We start from the raw sequence: 18,717 nt of genomic DNA on the forward strand, positions 1-18,717 counted from the left end.
AAATAAATAAAAAATATCAAAAAAATAAATTTAATTTTTAGATTTTTTTAAATTTTTAAATAAAATTTAAAACTGTAAAAAATTAAGAATATCAATTAATAAAATTTATTGATTTTTTAAAAATTTTAAATATATTTTTATATATTTTATTAAAATAATTTAATTAGGATTTATAAAATCTCTTCAAAATAGTTGGAAATTATTTTAATTAATTAAATCTATTTTTAAATTTTTGCAAACAAAGAAGCTCGCACTCAACGAGTAATGTCGGCAGCATCGCATTACACGGGATACTTCAGATGCCGCCAGAAATATCCAACGACTGGCATTGACTCTTCTAGCGCGCAATACACGCGTGTGACACATGTGATGATGCACGATAAAATCATCGAGTTTACTACTATGCCGGTTTTACTTTGCCGTCGGAATGGTAAAAAATGTCATGAAAGACATTTCAATTATTGATTGTGACATTTTTTTTTCCTACTGGTAGCAGTTCGAAATTTTTTAATCTTTTTCACGCAGGAATGGCGTTCGACTTGGGCGCTTTCTTCAAATTGATCACGCTTCCTCCCAAGTCCCCGATCCAGCTTAAAGCCATCAAAGTCCTAAAGGTTTAGAGATTTCTTGTCTATTTTGATGTATCAGAATTAGATTAATTTTTCTCAAATCTTCTACATGTCATCACACGTTAATTTTGTATGTTATTCACGGGTCATCATTAGTAATGTGGTTCCAAACTTGACTTGATCATATCAGAATTGAACCGACAAATGACGTACTGATTTCTACCCACCATATAAAACAGCAGCCTCTGGCAATGATTCAATCGATAACATAAAACAGCATAGTTTCGTAAATTCTCGAAGCAACGACCAATTATGATCTTAACACTAGTAAATGAGAATCAGAGTAGAGTGGCAAGGATTTTCACGAGAAATAACAAACTGCAATGTTGAAATTGTGCAAGCAGATCAAAATCCAGGCTCAAGATTCATTAAGTAGATGTTTTCAGACAAAGTTACAAATTCTCGCAAGCTTAGTTAATGTCACCTAGGATCGTATTCTCAGGGCAGGCAGATCTGTATGAAATCAAAGATCTTTTAGAGGTAAATTAAGCAATACACGTACTTTCCTGTAACCAGATTCAATAAAGGAAACAGAGTTACAAGGAATGTCTATTAGAATTTAGATCCAGCAGGAAACAAGCTAACACCTTCTCTAGTATACTATGATCTGAAACAATTATTTAACATCAATAAAATGACATTGACATTAAATCGTATACAGACATGCGTCATAGATTCACAAATTTGCATTTACAACTGAGCTGCAACTATGAACAGTAATAACTTTTGAGCAACAACAATAATGAGCCAACAAATTAGATGGGACCTCTGAATCCAAGCCCAGTACAATCTGAACAAACCACAGCTACCAGATCAAATTTTAGCATCATACTATGAGGTTTATGGAGAAAAACTTGAAGTAATTGAAGAACTCTGTTACAAATCGGATAAAATTGTACAACAAATCAAGACTTCAACTATAAAAAAGAGGATAAGGTTTAAGTACAAAATGGATGCTGATGAATCAGCAATTCTAGACTTGTTTGAATGAATATGAAGGAAAAACTCAAATCTCAAAGATGCAGCATATCAACAAACAAAAATATACATTATCGTGTGCTTTACACAAAAACTGCACCAGGATAGGGTATGATAAATCCCATTTAGTGCTAAAATGTAATCAATATAGCTTTTTGGAAGGCTTTCTCCCGAGGATAGAAAGTATGCTCGTTCAGATAATAATGCAGCGGATTCATCCATGCTTTTGAAATTTAATATGCACCATGAAATAGTCTGGTTTCAGTACATGTTCTCCCTGCGATACATGCTCTTGCAAGTCATTATCTTCAGTTACTAATTAGCTGCAGCATGGACTCCTGTGAATTTCTTTTATCATGAATCATGAGAACCCTGAATTATTGAAGTCATGCGCTTATTTGCACTATCGGACCGAAGACTATCACCTTTATGCCCTAACTGCAGATAAAACTGGTTTATTAACATGGAATGGAACATCCAAACATCCCCAAGAGGATAGTCAAGGATGCAATATCATTACCTCGATGCTATCAGGAGCAAACCATCGCAGCAAAACACCAAGATGAATGATTGCGGGGATAAACTTGAATAACAATGGAGTAGTTACCTAAAAACAAGCATGCAAAGATATGATTAATCCTTGATATTTCTTAACGAGGCAAGCTGTAGATGAAAGAAAAATCTTAATAGCAGTGGCTTCCTATCTCCTAAATCTTGATTATTGAGAAGTACTTACCAAGCTAAGTGCAGTTGTCCCCAGAAGTAAAAGGTACAATTTACCCTGTAAAACGGTGCAGCTGAAGTTACCATTTTGAAGGACAACTACTATGAACGTTGACATCTAAATAGTGAAAGTATGTGGTAGTATGAAAACCTAAATCGTATAAATGCATGAAATTAGTCAATTCTCATCAACATGTAGCAGCATCATGATTCATGAATTGCTTACGGACCTATTATCTGGGAAGTTTCATTTTGTGTTCCACAGAAAGGTATCAAAGGATCACCATATTGTATTTACCAAGAGAAGTTTTAAAATAATCTGACAGAAACACATGCTAACTTTTTGTCATTCTTCGGCTGCCCCATGAGACCAGAATTAAAGGTACAGATAAACAATTTCAGTTATGACTCAAGTCCCAAGACTAAGTGGCAATTGCAAACCTGACTAACGATGACTGAGCACAAACTAAATTAAGAATTCGAAAAGGAAATATCCATACAACCTCAACAAGATGAAGGTTTGAAGCACGACTTAAGAGGACAAATGCAAATTCTCCTATCTGCGCTAAGGACAAGCCAACCTACAAAGAAAAAAAAGATAAGATAAGCATAGTATGACCACATATATAAGAATGTGAGATTTAGACTTACAAGAAGTGAGGTCTTGTTATTGTATCCAAATCCTTTTACAACTAGAGTCATCACTATTGTTTTTACAATGATTACTAGGATTACGGCTGCCAATAAAATATCTACATGATTCCATAGGAATTGAACATGTATTAGCATTCCAATGCTAGCAAGAAAAAGAGCTGCAAAGAAGTTACGAATGGGTTCAATCTGCAAAAAGAATAAACCAGAAGAGAATTTAGAAGAAATATTGCAGCAATGAAGTGATGTCAGAAACTTGAGGACAACATTTTAGTATGAATAACTAAAACCTGAATTCCACATAAAGAACAAAGTGATTATTGGCAGCAAAAAAGTGAAACTGTCACCTCGGCAGCCCCTCCAGGGTGGCCACCCACTATATGGAAGGGAGGTAAATCACAGAGGTTTCGCCCAGCAACAACAGTGCATGCAAGAAGGGGTTGAGGCAAAGAACAAAGTGATTATTGAATTTATTGATGCTAACTTCATCATTTTGTTGGAAAGTCCCAACTATTTATGTAGTCAGATTTCATCAATAACAAAGGCATAGTTTAACTTAAGTGATGACAGTTTGAACAATCTAGCATAGATTAGTAAATTTCCATGAGTGGTTACCCTTCAGTTTGCAGAAAATAAACAATTCAAGTTCTAGATCCTATTACCTCGACGTGTCTATTAAACTTCTATGTTATCCATATGGTTGATTGGAGTGAACAGCACATACTCATAATATGCATTTGATCAATACACATCTTAGGCTTGGTTGCATAGCCTAATGATTGTATATTGATGAGGAAGTAAAACACACCAGCTATCTGGGGTAGGTTTCACAGCATCTTTTTTCACTTGTTATAAAATGGGTTATACATACGTAGTGAAACTAAAGCAACTGAATTTCTTTTTCTATTGTTCAGCCTTCAGAGTTTCCAAATGCCTCAATGTCCTTTTCCACACACCATTAGGTATTAACCTTGAGATTAACCCTCATTTAAGCTGTATCTAAAGAGCTAGGTAAATCCAAGACATGTAATATGGTTGATCAGATCAACTCTAACTTGTGTAAAACCAAGGCTGGAGGCATCATTCCTTCTAGTCTCTGAACCTGACTTTCGCTGTTGGACAATGAATAACTGAGGATGTAAACTTACACACAGCAGACAACACTAACACACTAGAAAAATGAGCTTAATTAAAACACAGTATGGAAGTTGCTACATTCCTAGAGGGCAAACATGAGTCATAAATTAATCATAAAAGCTTAGCCCCATCATGCAAGTAAAAAAAAACAAAGTAGCAAGAAAAAACAAACAGCAAACTTTTCCCATCTGAGTTTACACACACAAAAAAAAATATATATTTAAATAAAAAATAATCAAACAAGTAATATTAGCAGTATCGTGAAATTATTGACGTGCAAAAAAAAAAAATATATATGTCAAAACACAGTGATAGAGAAGTACTGACTTGCTCAAGGGTATGTTGTGCAAGATCTGTTGTTGATATCATTACTCCAGCAGCAAAAGAACCCAACTCAAGACTCAAACCCAGCTTATCACTACCCTGAGATAATTAGAATACAAAAAGGAATATTTGAGATAGAAACAACTTCAGATAGTAAATAGTTTATTGAAAGATAATTGGGCATTAAACTGACAATCTGCCAAAAAGCTTTGTTGATTCCTCAATACGTAGAGTTTCTCATTCTAGGATTGGAGGAATTCAAGGGAAAACCCTGATAGAAATACTTGTTAACAGGCAGAAAACACCTTTAATCAAAACAGAGATGACAACTTCCGAAACACATTGATTTCAAGCCAATATTATCTATACAATATTTTGACTCAAAACCAGAAGTTTCAAATTCTTGTTTAGTTCTTCCTGTTTAAATAAAAACAATCTGCTAAAATACAAAGATGGACAGATTTCTAACATTTGAATTCCAATGTAGAAAATATTCACAGATAATAAATATTTTGAACCAAAATCGAGCTATTTTGGATTTGATTTGAGTTGATTCTAAAGAAATTAAAGCTCAATTTTTTTTGGATTTGGACAATGAGTCAGTTCTGAAGAAATTAAAGCTCATTTTTCTATTTATTCCAGTAAAAAAAATTGATATTCCAACAATATTAAACAGTTAAAAAGAACTCAACTTAAGAACATAACATCAACCTAAGATAACAGATTAGGCTCAAATAGAGCAAATGCATTAGAGCAAGTCAAAGATCCCTAGGCTGTGATGTAATTGCATCATAGCCCATAATTGAAGATATAAAAAATTGTGCTAACATGGAGAAATAATCCAAGGATAAAGCTAAACAATCAGTAGGGAACAAACCCAAGCAACCAGCAGACAGAATGCGACAGAGGCCAATTGATAAAGTTCATTGGTCTGCACAAAAGACATGTGAATTTGTTAGCATATAATCAATCATGTCATAAAGCTTTGAGCATGATAACAAGTGAAACTTTTTTGTACAATAGCTTGCTAATTTGGTTGAAAGTACCTGGGTTGAAAGACTGATCATCAGCTTAAGAAACCATGGAACTGCAGTACGAGATAGTATAGAAAGAATTGCCAAAAAGGTGAAAAGCATAATCAACCTGGTGGCATTTTCATGGAGAGCAATTAACAAAATCTATAGTTAATAAAATGTGAATATGAAGCAAAAGAACTAGGAAGAATGATTTCATAATTTTGGCATAAATTTACTACCAAATGCTAAAATCATTAGCTGAGCTAAAAAGTAACGTCCTATAATTACAATCACAATCTGAGCACAGTGTATATTAATCCCCTGTAATTCAAACTAACTGCAGAGACTAGCCAAATAATTAATTCATTGGTATAAACCAAATGCTGAGGACATAGTTATTAAAACCAGACCGAACTGGCATTTCAACTGGAAAAGAGGGGAAATGAGTTTACTCGCTGGATCGATTCCAACCACAGATCAAAAACCCAGCCAAAAACAGTTTGATCACCTGTTTTTTGAAAACTGGAAAAATCTGCAGGTTTTCAGAAAACTGGTGTAGTTTTTTCATTTATCTAAAAATAACAAAAAAATCCCCATTTTCATGACTAAAATACAAAGGTCACATACAAGATTAGATAAATTATAACTCAACCATATTTTTATATTTGTGATTCTTTAGGAGTTTTCTAGCTGTAGAAGTTCTTACATGTGGTTTAGGTATAGTTAATAATTTAATTATCTTATGGCTTTTCCTATTCAGCAGATTTATTTTAATAGTTTATAGTTTGTACTTTGTAGTTTGGATACAAGTTATACAGCTTAATTTTGCTAAAAGATAATTTGATTGTTTACTTGAGACAAGAATGGAAATTTATTTCCAATTGTCACCAACATCTGATGTAATGGAAGTAATATATTTTCTTTTAGTTGGAATTTATGGTTTAAACAATAGATCTAGGTTTGTTTGACTAATGGGCTCAACCAACTTGATGTTTGGGTCTACATGCAGTTCGACCAGTTGGCCCACCAATCTGATAACTAAACAAATGGCTCGAAACTGATCTGGTTCAACTTTTATAACTATAGTTCAAAATGTTAAAAATCCTTCAAATGTTTAACACATTCTGAGGGAAACATACAATTTGCCAACATGAGACGGCCTTTTTTACTTTGCCACCTGAGAAGCAAATTTCATATTTTCAACCCTCTAGTTTTTCTTTCAGATTTCATGTTAAAGTTCTTATTGTTGTGATAATTTTTTCTTTCAAATTCATATTTTTGACTTCCAGTTTTTTTTTTAAAGAAAATGCTTCCTTTTGAAAAGTTTAATGCCTTATTTTTTTTCTCAAATTTACCTCTCCTTCTAGTTTTAAGTTCATTCAATTGTCCTCTCTCCCCTGCCAAAAAAATAAACTCATTTTTCTTCAGAAAAAAAATATATACTAGGTAGTAAGGTGTCACTACCTAGGCCCTTCACACATTAGACCAAGATTGGATCAAAAGCAGTGGAGATGCAGGGGGATCATCGATCAACCCCTGGTCAATCTAGGCATGAACTTGTAGCAGAAAACAAATAGATCTAATGAAATTGTGAGTAGATTTATAGGACATTCATTTCTTAGTCCTTTTGTGAGGAGGGCAAGAGATCTTGGATAATTGACTTGTAGTGGACACCAAATTAGCATCATTTCAACTGAGTAAAAAGTGAAGGCATTGACGATTGTTCTCAGAGATGGAGGAACGAGGTGGAAACCACAATTGTCAGCATTGGATGTGGGAATGTTGCTGAGATGTGGAAAGAAGAGGCATAGGGATAGGGGGTGGAGGGAAGGGTGTCTAATCATATCAATCTTACATCCTCTCTCTAAGGGAAGTGAGTTTCTTTCCAAACAAACTTTTGAGGGAGCAAGAGTATAAATTCTCATGTGAGGAAAAGTGTAGCGAATAGTATTAATTAAAAGGAAAACTTAAGATATAGGTGCTCCATAGAAAGAGGATAAACCATGATAGATTTTGAATAAGGAACCATATCTCATCCTCCATAGATTTGGAAAATGGGATAAAATTTACAAGGAGTTTCCACCTTTTATCTTTTTCCCTTTTAAAAAAAATTACAAGAGGTGTAAATGTCTTATATCTCATTAGACTATAAACTATTCTGATCCCATCCCATATGAAGCCTTCTTTCAACACCCGACTGGCAAGGAACCCATTATAAAGGCAAACTCAAGCATAGTTTCACGTTTATAACTTCCAAGCAACTAACCAAAATTAATTAAATACTAAAATAGAAGCTATCTAATATTCATTTTTAACAAAAACAAAATGCTGTGTTCATAGGATTTAACCAATGTTCAAAATCTCAAGTTGTACCGGAGTTTTGGTCTTTGAGTAGTATTTGTCGACATTCCAATGTATAGTGCCGTTGGTAAATTGGAGGAAAGGGATGAAAGAGAAAAGAAGATAAGGCATCTATATAATTTGACTTTGTGTTTCATCTAAAATAGTATAACTTTGACATTTTTTTTATGAACACGACCTATAAAAAAAATATTATCAGAATTTATCTTGATCTATGTTATAGCATGCCAAGGAGTTGTCAAGCATTGGCATGACACATTACTTATTGACACAATTGACACAACGTCATACGAGACATTATGTGTATCAATGTCAAGTAGTATGGAGTTTTAGTTATTTATTGAAATAGAAAATTTCAATCGTACTGCTCAACATGATACGAGATTTCAAACTATGGATTTAATGCTTCATAAATTATTATCACACAACGAACAAATGGATCCTCCATATGTTGTCAATAACTGTGGATCATGATTATGAGCTCTAAACAATTACTTAACATATACACAATATAACTGAAATTCTTATACTGTATAAGGAAAAACCAGTAGACTAAACTTCAATCTTCGCCCTATCATTTGGATAAATTTAACATCAAAAAGTAAGCCCGCATAGAATAAAAAAAGCATTGGAGAGAAAAAAAAAATACTGGATAAAAAATAAACCTATAGGACAATAAACTACTTACGACTTGGTAACTGACATAAGCCCCTGGAAAATACCAGACGAGCCACCCAAAATGGGAAGCAGTGCAAACAGCAAGCCAACAGCACAATCCTAAAATAAGTTTCAACCACCGCAAACATAAATTGAATGGTCTCAAGAAATGAGCCTAGCGCTACTGAAAAGTTACTTAAAATTTTATTGATATCCCAGTTCATACAAACAGCAATTTTGATATGGAGCACTTGTCACAAAAGGACTAGAAGAAACTCTTTGTAGTACCTGGAGTATGAGTGTCCCAACAGTAACTTGACCATGAAGAGCACTGATAGTGTTCCTTTCCATCAAAAACTTCAAAACCTGCATCACTAGGTTCGCTATTATCAAATGCTACTTGATTTGACTTACGACTCAACTGCTTCCGATGAACAATTATTATCAAGTAAACTGTCTATATGGATGTATAATACTAATGTTCAGAAGAACATTGAACATCTAAAATAATCAAAATAAAGGAATTATTTCACCATGCTGCAAAGAAGCATATTATGAAAAGATACCTATTCAACACAAAGGAAAATGAAACTGCTATTAGAACTATACATTGGAACAAATTATTTGGCTCACTACACCACAATTTTACATGAGAACATCAGTTGATCATCAGAAATTTCTGCTTGTTCATTGCAAATTGTAAGCTCTCTATACCTACCAAGTTTGAAACAAAAGAACAAGATAAAAGAAAGAGTAATCTGAGCAATACACAGTTCAACAAGAATATTTTCATCTGAACTATTTTCATCGATATGCTTTGACACACGAAAAGGGTGTAACAAGAATTCAAAGGATTGCACAATGAAACATGCCATGTTTGTGGGCCTTTAAACCCACCAGTGGGCAATCGTGCAAACACAACCAAGCAGAGCCTGTTTTTAGTATTAGTTTCTGAAATATATATAATTATATTCACCAAGAGGAGAAAAAAGAGTAATTAACATCTTGGCCTACAGTAAATGGAAACTAACCACAGCAGTTGAAGACATAGACAAAAAGGCACCAACAAATATCCCTTCTGAAGTTTTGCCTCCACATAACTGAAACAGCACATATAAAGATTATATCACTAACCATTAGTGTGTGTAGCAAAGCATTATGTATAGTACTATTACATGTGCCATGAATTTTTTGTTCCAATTTGTATTAATTAAATATTCATATAGTTTCAACCCAGTAATTTAACATCTACAAAACAAACAACATAAACGGAAAAAAATAGTGGGACAGACAGCGCTACATAGACATTAAACTATTAAATTAATATTGTTGTCAATTACAGGACAGAAAAAGGAAGCTAATTGTTAAATGATATGTTTATGGCAATTGTTAGAGTGTATACTAAAAGTCTAGCTCTTGTATAAACATTTACTTTATAAATAAAGAATCACATTGGTCAAATGTCTACATTTATACTACGTATAGTTGTTCAATTAATTTATATTGTAGATAACATGGTGTGTGGTGTCACACACAGAAGAAAATGTTATCAGTTCTTTATAAATTATAAACAGTTGCTCATGACTAAGATGGATAGGAACAAACCATTGGAATAGTCGTAGTGTAATTTGGTATTAGTTTATCTTAACTATGAAATTACACTAGTACACTCAGAGTGTATTGAGCTGGACCATTTAAGGTAAGTTCTTTTTATACTGACTGAATAAAAGAACAAGACCTTTGTTATTATGGAAGTTTGTGCTTTTAATCATGATATAATAACAAGCACATATACTTAATATTCATTTCTTTGATTTATCAAAGGGTGCGATTTAGTTTGATAAATCAATAGGTCCGATAAGTTGGGAAACAGTATTATTTATATGGTGTGTTGTTGATTATAAAATGAAACTGTGTCCTAGTAATCTAGGTTGATAATGTCCCCAAGAGGAACTCATAAGGATTGTCATGTTAAACCCTGCAAGTGGACTTAGTCCAACACGACAATAAAGTTGAGTGGTACTACTCTTGGACTAAGATATTAATTAAAGTGAGTTGTCAGTAACTCATTTAATTAGTGGACATTCGACATCTTAAACACAGAGAGATTAACACACTCATGATAAGAAGGAGCCCAAAATGTAATTTGGGATTGATGCGGTAATTCAATAATAATTCTTTAGTGGTATGAATTATTATTGATGAAATTAAGTTGGGTGTTCGGGGCGAACACGGGAAGCTTAATTTCATCGGGAGACCAAAACCAATTCCTCCTCTCGATCCCTATCGTAGCCTCTTATATATAGAGAATTATATCCACCAAATACCCACTTCCTACCCACCCTTAGGTGGCCGGCCAAGCAAGCTTGGAACCCAAGCTTGGGCCGGCCAAGCCAAAGGCTTGAGCCAAGTAGGGTGGCCGGCCATAGCTTGGAGCCCAAGCTTGATGTGGCCGGCCATATAAAATAAAAGGATTTTATTTTTGAAATCTTTTCTTATGTGGATACCATAGTTTTAAAAGAGAGTTAAAAATTTAAATCTTTCCTTTTATAGCTTTCTACAAAAGATTAAGAAAAGGTTTGATATCTTTCCTTATTTGTAGTTAAAAGGAAGATTTTAATTCTGGATAAAACTTTCCTTTTTTGTAACCATCTTCATAATTTAAAAAAGAGTTTTAAAATTAAATCTTTCCTATTATAGTTTCTACAAAAGATTAAGAAAAGATTTGATATCTTTCCTTATTTGTAGATTGAGAGGAAGATTTTAATTTTAAAGAAAACTTTCCTTTTTGAAAATCATCCACATGTTTTAATAAGAGAGGTTTTAATTTATAAAATTTCCTATTATAACCAACCATGAAGGGAAAATTAATAGAGAAATTTTTATTTTAAAAATTTCCGGAAACAAATAAGGAAGTTTTAATTTTGTGTTTAAAACTTGCCTTATTTGGAGCAATTGATGTGGTCGGCCATGATAAAGGATTAAAGGAAATTTTAATTAAATTTTCCTTTCATTGGCAAAGAGAATAAGGAAGTTTTTATTAAAAATTTCCTTATTTGCCAAGACCAAGAAATATAAAAGAGAGGGTAGAGCTGTCTCACCTAATAACATATCATCTATTATTCCTCTCTCTTTTCTTCCTTGGTGTGGCCGGCCCTAATCATCCTCTCCTCTCTTCTTCTTGTGGCCGAACCATATCATCTCTAGGAGTTCTTGTGGTGGCCGGATTTTGCTCGGAGAAGGAGAGAAAGGAGGCTTTGCTCTTGCATCACTTGGAGCTTGAAGGTTGGTGGCCGAAACTTGCAAGAAGGAAGTTGTCTTGGTGGTTCTCATCTCAGTAGATCGTTGCTCACACAACGTCCGAGATAAGAAGAGGAATACGATAGAAGATCAAGAGGTTGTTGTTTACAAAAAAAGGTATAACTAGTAATTTTATTCCGCATCATACTAGTTTTCTTTGTATGGATTTTGAAATACGAAACACAAGAGGCATATGATTCTAGGTTTCAAATTTGTGATTCGAGTTTGTGTTTTTTTTGTTTTTCGAATTTGTGATTCGATTGTTCTTTTTGGTTAAATCTAGGGTTACTATAAGGAAATTAAATATTAAATTTCGTTGAAAGACTTTGTCTAGGAAGTGGTGGTTGCTCCCATATCCAAGAAGGCCTAGTGTCTCGTCATGTTTAACCTGGAAGTCAATCTCTGAAATTAATATTAAGTAACATGGATGGATTTGGATCAATAATGTTAAGTATCGTTTGCAATCCAAATCTAAACCTCTAAGAACAGATAAGTTAAATTTGGAATCAATAATGTTAAGTTCCGCTTGCGATTCCTAATTTAATTTCTAAAGAAAACAATAAGTTGTTAGAAATGGTTCAGGACTTGTACAAAATTTTGTACAGGGGAACTGGTATGATATTCCGAGTATCAACCAATAATATACCAAGCCATGTTGCAAAGGTGCCCTGCGTAGAAAAGAAGAAATAAAATCATTGAGGTTCTAAGCGTCCACTTTGTTGATAACATCAAAATTTTGATACAGAACTAAGCACACCAAAATTCTTCTGCTCAAGTATATATCACATGGTATAAATTAATTGTAGCAAAAGATGATTACGCTCACCCCAAGCACACCTCACAGCCGGTCCCCAAGTTATGTGAAGGAAGGTAAATCACATAGAATAAACTAATGAACTTACCGCATGTTGCTGGTAGATTCTTAAGATTGAACTTTTTTTGTTACACTCACCAACTCCTCAAACAGATCTAATCCATATTTAAATGAAGATCCCATAGGAGTATGGCAAATAGACAGAGGATTGTGATGAATGAAATACACAAAAGAATATAATCCAGTCTAAAGGCTTTATTTTTTTTTTAGTGTTTACACATTTTTATTTGTGATAATTTAAGTCAGTATGGTATCAAAAATTATGAATATATCTACTTTTAGCCCAGGTTTGAAGTGTCATGTCGTGCCGCCCGAAACCACCGGAATTTACCATTCCAGTGAGGAAGCGAAACCGGCACAACAGGCGGACAAATTTTGCCTTCATCATCCACCAGCCATTGACGCCTCTGTGCCGCTGGAAGCATTGTCAGACGCTTCTAACGGCGGCAAAGGCATCATGCAACGCTTATGGCGCCGCCAGAAGTGTCACTCGAGTGCTGCTCGCGGGACTCGCACGACGAGATCGGTATAGGATCACTGTTGCACAAAAGTAAAAAGATTTAATTAATTAAACAATTCCCAACTAGACTGTGATATTTTGAATAGACTTTTATAAATCATAATTAAATTATCCCTATAAAATATATAAAAATATATTTAAAATTTAAAAAAAAATAAAAATTATTAATTGATATTATAAAAAATTCTTTTCTACTGTTTTAAATTTATTTAAAAATTCTAAAAAAAATCTAATAAATCATATTTATATTCTGATAATTTATTATTATTATTCTTTTAATTTTTTACTGTTTAATTGATATTTTAAATTTTTACTATTTAAAATATATAATATTTAAACTAATAATTAATTAAATGAATAAACAATTAATTTATATAATTATGATGTATCAATTTTTATTCGAGTAATTAATATATTTTTAAAGAAAACTATATTTAATTATTTTTTTAACCATGTTTAAACAACTTATATAAAATCAATATACCACTTATTTTTAAATTATACACAATAAACATATTTATCTAATAATTACTATATATAAATAAAAAAAATACCAAAACTGTATCGGCATAGCACGATACAATACCGAAACCATATCGTTCGGGTCTAGAACCGAAACCTCGGTACGGGTCGAAATTTTAAACTTTGCTTTTAGCATAGTGTTAAGAATATAAAGTTATAGATTGAGCCTTTTCTAACATAACTTTATACTTTCTGAAAGCAAAAGGAAAGAAATGACTTTCCTTCTGCAGTTACTGTGCATAAGAAGCTGATGGAGGTAAAACTGTAAAAGTAGTATGAAGCATATTTGATAGTAGAAAGGATGATTCCAACAAAAAATAGTGCATCAGACTTGTGGACGTACTGATGCAATTACACCACATAAGCACATGAATAGTAGAATTTGGAGAAATCCTCCACCAATAGCCACAGCACGGACAACTCTAATCTGTAAATGCAATGGAAGAGCAACTATAATAGCATCAAGATCTATGACATCCAAGTGCCTTTCTAGGTCAAGTAAAAAAGATTCTGACAAAATACCTTACTTATGGAGAATTCCAGGCCCAAAGCAAAAAGAAGAAAGATTACACCAAACTGAGCTACTGTTTCAACCTAGATACAGCAATGCCAAAGATGATTTCTAAAAAGTACAAACAACATAAAATAGCAGTCAATGTCCTAATAAAAGCTCGACAAGTAGGATAAAATCATATAACATAACAAAAAATATTAATATTAATTACTACAACAAGATGTTTGCAAATTTCTCTTTATGTTGCTTCAAAGCAATGTTTGTTGGGTTTTATCATAAGCTAATTTCACAATCAAAAGTAAAGTTTGCCCAAGAAAAAAAATATAAGAGTAGAGTTTGTTTCTTTTAATATATGGAAGTGGATGATCATAGTTAGATACTAATAGCATTGGTGAACAAACAAGATAAGTTTTTGGATACAATATTGAGTCATCAAAGTAAATCAACATAGTTTGCTTAATTTCAGTTGCTTTACAAGAAAGGTAAAAGTAACTAACTTGCACCATTTCACTAATAAAGCGAAAGCCTCCAGGTCCAATTATAGATCCAGCAAGCAAGTAGCCAGTTATTACCTGAAATACTTCATGAATTAGTAGATATCAAACACATAGTAATAAGAACGGCAAATGGAGCGCACAATTGAAGATAATATAGATGGTAAATTTTATTAATTATTCAAAGTAAAGAAAGATGATCCCAAAAAAAAGAACACTAGTTTCTAATACTTTCAATACTCACTGGCTGCCCAGCACAGGCAAATGCAATTCCACCACATGTTGCAGACACAATAACCACCACAAGATCAGAAATCAACCTGCACAGCTTGTCTATAGTATGTAAGACAGACAAATCATTCTACTGAAACCTTCAGTCATAATCTTGTGAATTTACCTTAGGTCTAATTGTAGCACCGGATATTTTGACTTTGGATTCGATATGATGAAAACATTATCCTATCATAAAAGGATTCTTCAAAAATTGAGTATCCTTAATGATAAAAGGTCAAAATAAGCATAGGAAGATTTGATAACAGAAAAGATTCACAAGTTTTGTGTGTATACAAAAAAAATTTCTAGCATTCACACTTTGGAGTGTTGGACAGGTATTTGTCATACCTTACGATCTATTAAGGTAGGAATGTCTTCAACTCGGTTCTCGTTATCCAGATTAAAAACATCATGAAACTGAAATGACCTAGAAAGCACATAAGATGGTTTAAGGGAGTCACTTGGTTATAATTTCTGTAAAGTCATTTTAAAATACAAGCCACGATGGTCCCAACTCCCAAGTATTTGGAGTCGGCTACCTTCATTTTTTCATCTTGTCCCTCCATTGAACTTTATAGAAGCCATAAAAAAATTAGAAAAAAAAAGAGAGAAATGTAAATAAAATATATATTAAAAGAAAGGAGCGCATACTTTTCCTCTTTGGTTTCATTCTTCTTTGTAGTGACTCTAGCTACAGTCTCCAGAACTGCCTAGTATACAAAAGAAGAATAATCATGAGTTGCTCAATTATCACCACCATTAAGTTCTAATAACCGAAAAAACATTGATAGTGCTTTAGTTAAAGAAGTTAGATAAAGAATAAAACAATAAAAATGAACAGTTATATCTGTTTGAACTTCATGTAAAAATCTACAGTCAATTCAGTATCAGAATCAAAACAATTGTTAAGAAGCATAGCAATGATGAGAACAATTATCAAGAAAAACTTGAGAAATTTTAAATCTTTTGAAAGGATGAACGATTATGAATATGATCAAAAGGTACAATAATCTACATCCAAGAAATTCCTGACAGATATAAGCATCATAATGGGAGCTATAGCAAAGAACTAAATAGGGACAAAAAAGCTTTCAACGATGAACTAGTTTTATTCTTGTCAATGATTGTCAGAGATAATTTTCCATGTTTTGTCTAAAATAGTTGTATACACAAATCAATTGTTTAACAAGGTTTCTGTCATCATTTATTCTTTATTGCACACACCAATCAGACAAAGGCATGTTAAAAGTTCCTATCGGTATTCCAAGCTTGTTATGTTCAACTTAGGCAGCCCAAACAGTTGCAATATAAATCAGAACCACTAAGCACAGAACTTTCAAAATTAACACCTAGATATCTGCAATGTGTTTCTACACAGATTTAGCTCCACCATCAAGATATAGCTGACAAGATAAGATAGTTGACTCATAAGGTACAATTTGCTATCCACACAACTTAAACTTCAGCTTGGTAACATGCCTCCTATAAAACAAAGTTCACTCCAGTTGAAAAATACTTAGCATAGCAAATTTCATGTATAAGATCATCATCCAACACCTACAACTACCTTGACGGAACCTTAAACTCTCATGAAAGCATGTTGACATTTGCTTCATACTTTTCGGGAAGACTGACAAGGAACAAAGATGCAGGAAAAAAACTAATTCATTTATAACTGAAATAAACAAGTTTAAAGACAGAAAATTTAATGCATAAAGCTCATTTTTTATGAAATCACTCAAATATCTAATTTTTTTATAAACTATACCTGATTTTCAGCAACACTATTGTTGAAGCCGCCAGGGTCAGTTTCTACCGGGTAAATAAAATCGTTAGTAGATTGATCAACTTTTCCTTTGCAATATAAAATTTCAAGTAGAAGTCAGTATTTACAGTATATCTCACAGAAATAAAAAGGCAAACGGATGTTATGGCTGCAAGGATTAAAAAATTCATATCATGAACTACTAAAGCCTGAGTTACAAGGAAGATAAATTGACTGAATTTACATATACCAATTGAGATAAGCTTAAATCTGAACCAAACTCCCAGAACCCACCCTAAATTTGGAGGTCAATTTAATCAGATCCTGTAAATTAGCAACCAAATGAGCTTGGAAAGCAACTCCTAAAGCAGCCGGACAACCGGACTCTCCAACACAAGGACCATAGTATGATAGTAAGCTCACTTGTACAATTTCAGCATCGAACAAAGTGGAACTTATTAACAGAAAATAGGAGCAAAAGAGAAGAGAAGACGCAAGGGACCTTAAAAACCTAAAATGGGCGTTTCTGCATTCATTGCTATATCAAGACCAAGCTACCAAGAAATAGCGAAACAGAGGTCCAGCCTCCAAATATCCTAACGATCTACCTCCCAGATCACATCTTCACACGTCAGCAAACCCATCCGTGGAATAAAAGAACGAGAGACTGAGAACTCAGATCTGCACAAACCTCCACCACTCTGCTCGTTCTCGGGAAACTCCTTCTCGAGCGCGCGGTCGATCATGTCCGCGAAGCTACCCTCCTTGTCGGAAACCCCCTTGATCACCTCCGTCGCATTGACTACCTCCGAGTCATCGGCTCCGGCCAAGCAGGCCAAGCCGTAGAAGCAAACGGCGACGAGGAGCACCGACGTGAGGAGCCACCCGTCGGCGCGGAGGGCCCCCATCGACGCCCTCGGATCAGCTACAGGCCAGAAGGTCAGAAAGCGAAGGGGAAGAGTTGGGGGAACGGCGAGGTCCGGTCACCACACCGTCTCTTCTTCTTCCTTCTTCCCTTTGCGGTCTTTGACTCCGCCGCTGGATCTCTTTAATTATTTCACTGTGATTCGGGTGGGCGGAGCACCGGAAAGCCAAGCTGGGGCACGTTTTAGTGGTTGAGCATTCCACGGAGATCCGACCGATGAAATGACCTCGGGAAATATCTTAGGCTGTTCGGATCCGTACGATGGAACCAAATTAGATGGTTATTAACCAAATATAAATAAATAAATATATTTGCTTCCCATTTTCTAAGTTATGCTTAAATTACTTACGAACATAATGCTTTTATATATTTATCCTTACGAGTTTAATTCGAATTAATGATATTTATAAGATATTTTGTAACAACAAATTGTATCTGCTCTATCTTTTCATTATATAGGAAATTTTTATTTAATAGCTTTGTTAGTACCGCAAGAAATCTTAAAAAATAAAGTCTAAACAATTTTTTTTTAAAGCTAGGTGTCCCGTTCATATTATTCAATTAATCCCAGTTTAATCCTATAGAAATTTTGCTATCGATTGTCTAAGATAAATTAGGTAAGCGCTCTAATAATTCGTCGGTCATGATTTTTTTCGTCCTTGTAAAATGATCTAATGTAGTAGTTTGCTCGTAAAGATAAACTCGTAAACTTTTTTCATTCATAAATATTTCGATTCATAGCCATCCAACTTAAAAATTTTTGCTAAATTCAACATCAATATATATATTCAAGAGAAGATCATATCATCTCGATAAAGTCGAGGTAAATACCTCTCTTATGTATTAGTCACTATTCTAAAGGCTAGTAGTCCCCGTGATTTATCTTCTCCGTGTTGACCCTGAGACGAATTGACAGAGACGTTGAGGACGAACGTATTGACCTTTATGCCACAAGGAGAAGATCAGATCACGTCTTAATCACTACATCATACCCGTAGGACCTGAAGAACGTTTCATTGATGAGAAAGTGGAATCAAAGTAAGAAAATGGATTG

The 18,717-nt window shown here is 33.8% G+C and overlaps 1 protein-coding gene across 2 annotated transcripts; it reads right to left on the minus strand.

The window, feature by feature from the left end:
- Positions 1-1,525: 1,525 nt before the first annotated feature.
- LOC121995741 (K(+) efflux antiporter 4-like) lies at positions 1,526-17,888 on the minus strand. Of its 2 annotated transcripts, XM_042549507.1 has the most exons (20): positions 17,430-17,885; positions 16,742-16,785; positions 15,625-15,683; positions 15,322-15,400; positions 15,098-15,159; positions 14,945-15,020; positions 14,704-14,778; positions 14,215-14,286; positions 14,036-14,119; positions 9,508-9,576; positions 8,765-8,842; positions 8,508-8,596; positions 5,489-5,585; positions 5,320-5,373; positions 4,446-4,541; positions 2,982-3,170; positions 2,834-2,911; positions 2,344-2,388; positions 2,128-2,214; positions 1,526-2,045 (listed from the first exon to the last, which is right to left on the minus strand). In XM_042549507.1, exons 1-20 carry the CDS (start codon positions 17,644-17,646, stop codon positions 1,962-1,964), a joined length of 1,734 nt encoding a protein of 577 aa, XP_042405441.1. In that variant the 5' UTR covers positions 17,647-17,885; the 3' UTR covers positions 1,526-1,961. The 2 variants fall into 2 exon arrangements, with proteins under 2 accessions (XP_042405441.1, XP_042405442.1); XM_042549508.1 differs by lacking the exon at positions 2,982-3,170 and having other exon boundaries at positions 17,430-17,888.
- Between the last annotated feature and the right edge of the window lie 829 nt (positions 17,889-18,717).

The sequence above is a fragment of the Zingiber officinale genome, chromosome 6A, assembly GCF_018446385.1.
Source record: "Zingiber officinale cultivar Zhangliang chromosome 6A, Zo_v1.1, whole genome shotgun sequence".
Lineage (NCBI taxonomy): Eukaryota > Viridiplantae > Streptophyta > Magnoliopsida > Zingiberales > Zingiberaceae > Zingiber > Zingiber officinale.